Below are 8,499 nucleotides of genomic sequence, written 5' to 3'. Positions count from 1 at the left end.
GAGAAGTAAAAAAGCTGAAATGTTTTGCAAATGCGGTCTGTATACCTCTTAGGAAGATTCTCCTCCTTTAGTTATAATTTTCAGTGGGACTGGAAGTGAGGGAAAATTGCACATTTGTAACAGTCACTTGAAGTTAAAGCAAAGCTTCTATTGGGGGATACCTCTGTACTCTGTTCCTTCTTACAACTGTTCTACTAAAAATAGACAGCTGAGTGGCTCAGAGGAGACCCCTTCCTCCCTTCTCCCCTTCCATCTTGCCCTCTCCCAGCAAAGAACTGACTTAAAAGGATGTCATCTATAGGTGCTGCTATAAAACGGCTATAAAACATGCAGCATCCTTGGAAAACTCAGTAGACGCACCCGGTGGTCATTATCTGTTAGGAATTTTGACAAATTTAGATAGAAAATCATTCAGACTTTCCCTTTTTGTCATGCATTTGGTTTTCCATTAATAGTAACATGGTTTCCTTTCATCGTTGGCTTGCCACGATTGGATTTGTACATCCCCGGGGGGAAAACGATGTTTTCATGTGCTGCGGCCTTCCATCTGTTTGTTATGAATGGACTCGGCTCGGTGTATGAAAAGCTTGCTGTGGTTCTTTCATGCCAGTGAACACAATAAAAGCGCATTGTAGCATCTGTGCACTCCGCTTCCCGCGTGACTCAGCCATTCAGGTGAATGAATGCAATGGGAAGCGCTCGGCTACCTCCTATCTGACCACATCGTGGGTTTAGGAAATGGTGAAAGTGGAGGCATGTCCCCAAAACCGCATGTCATGTGACCATATTGTTAATGTTTTCTTTTTTTTTTTATAGAATAACTGATTGTGAAGGATTGGCTCTTATTTCCGGAAACGCTGGGGTCCAGGTATGTCATGTTCAGTGTCTGCTTAACAAGGTCTTTCTTATTGGAGTTGTTGTTGTATTCTCAATGATGTTCCTGACAATGGCGATAAGCAATGCTCTGTGATGTCCCTGGTGCAGCCCATCGGGGACACCACATAAAGCAGTATCCATGGTGAAGGAATAGGTTGCAATCTGGTGTCCTCCGGCAACAGGGACATGCTGCACTTTGTGTTGTCTCTGATGGGCTGTGCTCCCTGCAATGTACCTGGAGAAGTGATATGCTGCACTCTGGTGTCCCTCAATGATGGGGGTAGGTTGTGCTATTACTTGTGGAAGGATAGGCTGGTCACTCAGTCATGCCACCAGCGAACGGGAAAGGCTGGATGCTGTGGCCCCTTTTGTGTGCTCCCTGTGAAGGGAGCGAGCTGTGTGCTGATGAGCCTCCAGCAAAAAGGGAAAGACTGGGCGCTCTGGTCGTGCTCCCAGTAAAGGGGACTGGCTGTGCGCTCTGGTCGTGCTCCCAGTGAAGGGGACTGGCTGTGCGCTCTGGTCGTGCTCCCAGTAAAGGGGACTGGCTGTGCGCTCTTGTCGTGCCCTCAGGGAAGGGGACTGGCTGTGCGCTCTTGTCGTGCCCTCAGTGAAGGGGACTGGCTGTGCGCTCTGTTGTCGTGCCCCCAGTAAAGGGGACTGGCTGTGCGCTCTGGTCGTCGTGCCCCCAGTGAAGGGGACTGGCTGTGCGCTCTGGTCGTGCCCCCCAGTGAAGGGGACTGGCTGTGCGCTCTGGTCGTGCCCCCCAGTGAAGGGGACTGGCTGTGCGCTCTGGTCGTGCCCCCCAGTGAAGGGGACTGGCTGTGCGCTCTGGTCGTGCCCCCCAGTGAAGGGGACTGGCTGTGCGCTCTGGTCGTGCCCCCCAGTGAAGGGGACTGGCTGTGCGCTCTGGTCGTGCCCCCCAGTGAAGGGGACTGGCTGTGCGCTCTGGTCGTGCCCCCCAGTGAAGGGGACTGGCTGTGCGCTCTGGTCGTGCCCCCCAGTGAAGGGGACTGGCTGTGCGCTCTGTTGTCGTGCCCCACTGCAAGGGTTAACATTTCATAATCATGGAGTTTAAGTGCTTTTAGAGTCACTGACTCAGAACGAGTATATCAATCAGGAGTTCTGGCTTCACTTGCCACATGCTTGTTCCAGGTCAGCCACACTAAATTCTGATGCCGGCCTCTTCACAAGGTCGATGGCAGCTCCATATTTCTCTCGGATTTCACTGAAATGATTTATTAACTCAGTGTATTTTATTTGCAATGGGAGAGAGTGCAGGTAGAGGGACTCTAAATTCCGGATACATCTAATATAAGCTGTGCAAAGTGATACAATGTATAGAGCACGTTGCTGGGAGTGGATGATGGTCGGCTACGTCATTGTGATTGAGTTGGCTGTGAGCCGTCCTGTCTGCACTGGGGATGATGTGGGACGGAGCAGATGCTGCTGCAGGTTTGGAATGCAGAACGGAGTCTGTCCTGGCAGAGGGCACATGATGATGATGCCAGGCTTGTGCCAGACTCACCTTGGCATCGCCCTTGCTGATGGCTCTGTTCTTTTATTGCAGGAACGGTGAACATGTCGGAGAAGATATCGAGTTTCCTCCATGTGGGGGACATCGTGTCCCTGTATGCAGAGGGGTCCGTGAATGGATTCATCAGCACTCTGGGGTGAGACTCGTCCTCGCATGTCGTCCTTATTAAACCTGAGCTCTGAGAAGCCTTCTAGATACTCAGATGATGTGTACATGTATTTCTTTCTATCCATCCACTCAAAAGATTTACACAGCCCTGCCAGATAGTTCAGCCAGCTTGGGTATGCCCCTTATCTGCTATGCTACACTTATGGAACAATCTGGTCACCACCCTGTCCCCTTTTATTTAAAGCCTCCCCTTCAGTCTTCTATCTGACCTCCGTCCTCCCCTTCGGTCTTCTATCTGACCTCCGTCCTCCCCTTCGGTCTTCTATCTGACCTCCGTCCTCCCCTTCGGTCTTCTATCTGACCTCTGTCCTCCCCTTCAGTCTTGCATAGTTGTACCGGCTCTTCTCCTGGACTTAAATACCTTCTGATATCACTGCATACAGGGAGCTTCTCACAATGTGCATTAGAAGCTGCAGCAAGTCAGATAGAGCCTTCCTCATTTCCTGGCTGGAGGATGTCCAGCATCATCCTAGGGCTTTCCTCCCCAGCTTGACTGTCCCTGGCCCCGCCCCTTTCATTCAGTGGATTTCAGTCCTTGCAATCATGGAGGCTCAGTATCACAAGTGGGGGTTACCTAGGACGGTCAACACCCACTCCTCCAGACTGACAAATCAAGGTGGTTTGATATTTGCATAACTCCTCCCAAGAGCAAGCCCACTGCTTGGAGTGAGGGCTCTTAAGAGGAGTACAGAGGCAGGGGGCTGTGATGTTTTCAGGAAACTAAATGTAATTATGTTGATGGGTGAGGGGGGGCGACCAGGGAAGGCAAAATATAAGCACTCATCAGTTATGAGATTAGGGGGTATTCTGTAGTTTTAACAAACTTCTGGTCTTTGGGTGACAAGGCCGCTCCTGCATAGAGTACAATTGAACGTTGTCACCCTAGGACAGGAAGTGTGTTGCTGTAATATATTACATTCTTGTACTTCAGCTTAGATGCACTTTACCTGTGATGCATTTTTTTTTCTTCCAATGTAAATCTTTTTTTTAATTTTTTTTTTCTCCCCTATTTTTCAGTTTGGTGGATGACAGATGTGTGGTGCAACCCGAAGCGGGGGACCTGAACAACCCACCCAAAAAGTTTCGAGGTGAGTCTAGCAAACCACTCTTCAGGGAGCACTCGCTGCTAAAAAGAAATGCACTTCACTGGTACAGCTGTCTCAGAGGACCATCTTATCAGTTTAGGTTACTTAGACTTTTTGTCATTATATATATATATAATTATACAGGTTGTGAGTCTTTTGTTTGTTTTTGATACATTGTATTAATATTCTGTTTACATTAAAGGATAACTATGGGGTTAAGTCTTTTCCCCATAGTTCTCAGGGTAACGGGAGGACACAAACTAGCGTCCTCCCGTCACCCTAGGCTCAGTATATAGGGAGCTGTAGCTCCCTATATACTGAGACGTCGCAGCTGAAGCAGATCCCGACAATTGTGCCGGGATCCGCCCAGCTGCGTGACTGACAGCTGGCTCTGCCTATCTAGAGGCAGAGCCAGTAGTACCCTCCCCTGTCCGTTCTGCCAGTCAGCGCTGGAGGATCGGAGCGGGGAGGGGGGGAATCCAGCCCCTCCCCTGTCACGGCAGAGAGCCGTGAAAGGATCGAAAGGTGAGCGAACGCCGGTATGTGTTCGCTCACCTCCCGATCTACTGAGCCGACCTGTGACAGTCTCATTGTCGCAGGTCGGCTAGAACTATGAGGTGAGTTCTCTAAGTTCTTTGAAAAGACAACAATGTAAGAAAAAAATAATAATCTTTGGTTGTTAAATGTTGTTTTTAATACATTGTAATGATTTCCGTCGCTGTACTTCTGTGTCTGCACAGAGAGAGAGACGCGCGGTGAAAAATGCAGGTCGGAAGTTTGTTTGGAAAGAATATTCTCCAGCCTGCATGTGATTGCCATCACAGACTGTCCTGGTGATCACATGACCTGGAACCATTCTGGTTGGCTTCCAATTTCTAGTCTGAGACCTGCAGTGACTAGGAGCATGTGCAGGTGTGCGCATTGCTTGTTCACAGGTGGACCGTAAAATGACAGGGAACTGTACCTGGGGGACGTTGGTCTTCATGCTGCTTTGGTCAAGGAGTAGTTGTCGTTGTCATTCTTCCTTGTAGATGAAGGCTCCACGCGCCTTTTTGTCTTGTTATTGCATTACTCAGCCTTTGCTTTCAAAGTTTCTTCTCTACCTACAGGCCTGGCATGCAAAAGTGGGCAACCTGATACTCCCGCCGTTGTGGAACTACATAAGACGTTGCAAGACTGTGACAGGCAGAGGCATGGTGGGATTTGTGGTCTTCCACTGCTGGAGGACCAAGGCTGCCTACCCATGCTCTATAGTATTCCCCTTCACACCCCCCACCCAGCAGCTACTTATGTAGTGAGAGGAGGGGCAGAGGAGCTAGGCATACACAGGCTGTAATTAGACACTCCCAGAAGAGGGGAGGGGTTATCGCATACAAGGAGATAGGGGGCTCTTCAGGCTTCAGAAGAAGCTCAAACACAGACTTCAGAAGAAGCTCTGAAGTTCTGATAAAGTGCACAAGGGAATCTTCAACCCGAAGGACCCATTCCGTCATGGGTCCATTTGGCACGGCCAGCCATGATGGAATAATTCCGCCATTGGTCCTTAAGGGGATAAAGGAACCCGGTGATTGCTCCTCCTATAACCAGGACGTCCGGCACTTGGAAACTGAGCAATGATGGGCTTTTGGCAGCAGTCTAATTCAGGCATAAGTCAGGATGTAGACAAATGATTGTAGGCTCAAATGTGTTCACACTCAAATTAGAAGTTCTTTGCCACCATGAAGGCGCCCGTCCTCTGGAGGATTAATCTGGTGCTGGCAGTGTTGGTTCTGGGGCGGGCTTGTCACTGTCGGCATGCTGCTGCCTGGAAGTGCCGGGGTCTTCTCACCCAGACGAGAGGCTGCTGCAAGCACAGACACATGAATGAACTTCATGTGAGCACCACTACAGCAACCTCGGGATACAAGACATTCAAGTGGCGGAATTGTGTAGTCTTGTCTCTTCCAGCTAAGCTTCACCACCACCGCAACCACGCTGTGTCTTGCATGATGTTACATTCTGCAGCTTCATTTCACATTGGAGAAAAGGATGTCAACTGTCACCTCTGAGGAGAGGCGGGCGGCTCTGGTGTAAAGCGGGCTCTTTAGATGTGACAGTCTGTTAAAGTGAATCTGTCAGGTCAGCCGTCGTCTCGGTAATTGCCATCGTAGAAACGAGGGGCTCGCTGTGCGGAAAGATTCTAACGGGCAGTGGCTGCGAGCTTCATGTTTACTAAAGCTTAAAGTCCACCGCCATGGAGATGAGGTTTTCCCTTGCAGTGGAGTTGCCCCATGCACTGCAAGGATTAACTCCTCATGCACGCATAGCAGGCAGAAAAATGCTGTTTTACTTACCTGATCCCCCCGCTCCCTCCAGGCCGCTAGTCCGCTCTTCTCCCCATCGCTCTGGTGTTCTGGTAACTGCTCAAGCACAATGCCGCACCGAATACTGATACAGGAAGTCCCATTAAGGAAGCCAGGCGGCATGTAGAGACTCGCCACCCGGGGAGTTATCAGGGAAGCCGTCTCCATGCTTCTCATCACTAGGCGACGAGAAAGCATGGAGCCGGCTTTCTGGCCAATCAGGAAGTCGGGCGCCATGTAATAACGCAACGCCTGGCTTCCTGATTGGGCAGGAAGCTGGCTCCATGCTCCCTCAGGTAACGCGGCGCCCGGCCAATCGGAAAGCCGGGCGTTGCGTCATTACATTGCGCCTGGCTTCCTGATTGGCCAGCTTCCCGACCAATCAGGAAGCTGGGCAGTGAGTACTTACATGCTGCCCGGTTTGCTGATTGGCCGGGAAGTCTGCTCCATGCTCCATCACAAGTGACGAGGGAGCATGGAGCCAGTTTCCCGGCCGATTAGGAAGCCGGGCAGCGTCTAATGACTCGCTGCCGAGCTTCCTGATACCGAAAGTATCGGGCTAGGTATCGGAGCATTTGGGTGAGTACGAGTACTTGCCCAAATACTCGGCACCTGCACCGATACTAGTATTGTTGCATCCCTAGTTAAGATACTTAAATGTATTTTTAAGGTTTAACTCCTGAGTTTTTGTGTCACTTTAATGGGTATGTAAGCCCCAACTTTTTTTATTTAGTAGGGATTAGTTAAAACACCTCTCTGGTTATTTTTCATGGTCTCTGTATCATTGGGGTCATTTCTCTTTACTTCCTGTCCCAAAGACTCAACAGGAAGTTTAAGAGAACATCTCCCAAAGCAAGTTAAATTCCCCATGGACAGAACAGATGCGCCTATTGGAAGATATCCCGTCACCTCTTGGTCTGAGAACAACTCTAAAATGTTGACTTTTCTCTTGCTTTCTTCTTGGCGATGATGTTCATCGGGGACAAATAGAGAGGGGTCAATCTCCCCAATAGTGTTACAGATACCAATAAAAGCTGGAATCGGTCCAACCTTTCCTCTATCTAATAAAAACAAACGGAAAAGGGGGTTAAAGGACAACTATGGGGTTAGGGCTTTTCCCCATAGTTCTCCTTATGGTAACGAGAGGACACAAACTAGCGTCCTCCCGTCACCCTAAGCTCAGTATACCGTGAGCTACAGCTCCCTATATACTGAGACGCCGCAGCGGATCCCGACAATTATGTCTGGATCTGCCCAGCTGCGTGAGTGGCAGCTGGCTCTGCTTATCTAGAGTCAGAGCCAGCTGTACCCGCCCCCTCCCCCGTCCGTTCCGCCAGTCAGCGCTGGAGGATCGGAGCGGGGAGGGGGGAATCCTGCCCCTCCCCTGTCACAGCAGAGAGCTGTGACAGGATCGAGAAGTGAGCGAACGCCGGTATGTGTTTCGTTCACCTCCCGATCTACTGAGCCGACCTGTGACAGTCTCATTGTCACAGGTTGGCTCGAACTATGAGGTGAGTGAAAAGCACTCCCCTCATATTTCCTCTTTAAGTCTAGAGATAAGGATGTATTTTTTGTTTTATTGAAATAATAAAACTTGGGTCCGGTGACAGGGTCTCTTTAGTCAGAGCACTGACCATCTCGGCGATTTTATGTTGAACTACGGCATGTCCTAGTCTTCATTTCTTGGGCACAGGTGCCCTTTAAATCTTCCTCTTCGTTTCTCTCGTGTGATACAATGTTACCCCTTCGAGTGTCTTTCCCGATTTTTCTTTTTTTTTCTTTTTGTTCTGCTCGCTCTCTCCATCTCCCCTGCAGGCCCTCACCTCTCCTCCGCCCTCCTTTTCTCCCTCTCCTGGGCTCCCGCCAGTGTCTCTTGCTTCGGGGTTCCCTGGAGCCGTTTCCTAGTAATGTAAGCATAATGCTCTCTGTTCTGGAACGGCCTGTCTGGTATATTCCTTACTGTAACTCTTCCCTCCGTACGTGTTCCCCCCTTTTTTTTTTTTTTTTTTCTCTCTCTCTTCCAAATGTCAGGTAGCTGGAATGATGCTTACACAAAGCGAGGGTCTGCAGGAAGATGGAGGGTGCTGTACTGGCACAGACTGCTGAGACACGATGACCCCGGCTGGTTTACATACCAGGGCGTTCAACTGTATACACAAGCCGAGCTTGTGTGAGTGGAGTCCTCTTCTTGCACGGAAGTGTCTTTTCACCTACTCGGAAAGCGCACTTCTGCACATCTCCGGTCTGCTCGCCGTAGCTGTTGTAGCACAAGGACGTTTAAAAGTCAAACGCCGGCCAAAGCTAGTCAGTTGAGTCCCCCGACTGCTTTTTACATACCGTGTTTCCCAGAAAGTAAGACCTACCCCAAAAATAAGACCTAGTTCGGCGGTAGGTCTTATATTACGGAAATCCCTGAAGATAGCGTAGGGTCTTATTTTCGGGGTAGCTGCACATATAATTGACATTTACATCTCAAGACCGACCGCATCTCCCC

The 8,499-nt window shown here is 49.9% G+C and overlaps 1 protein-coding gene across 1 annotated transcript in view; it reads left to right on the top strand.

Annotated features, from left to right (window-relative positions):
- Nucleotides 1–816: 816 nt before the first annotated feature.
- The window catches only part of ITPR1 (inositol 1,4,5-trisphosphate receptor type 1), a 104,632-nt gene continuing 96,949 nt past the window's right edge, over nucleotides 817–8,499 (top strand). Inside the window, 3 exon segments of the mRNA XM_018562545.1 lie at nucleotides 817–868; nucleotides 2,444–2,546; nucleotides 3,596–3,666. Coding sequence (XP_018418047.1) covers nucleotides 2,455–2,546; nucleotides 3,596–3,666 — 163 coding nt within the window. The 5' untranslated portion in view covers nucleotides 817–868; nucleotides 2,444–2,454.

This window comes from Nanorana parkeri, unplaced genomic scaffold (assembly GCF_000935625.1).
Source record: "Nanorana parkeri isolate BGI_ZX_2015 unplaced genomic scaffold, ASM93562v1 scaffold583, whole genome shotgun sequence".
NCBI lineage: Eukaryota > Metazoa > Chordata > Amphibia > Anura > Dicroglossidae > Nanorana > Nanorana parkeri.
Note: the sequence above shows the minus strand (reverse complement) of the source record. Positions and strands in the feature narration are given on the sequence as shown.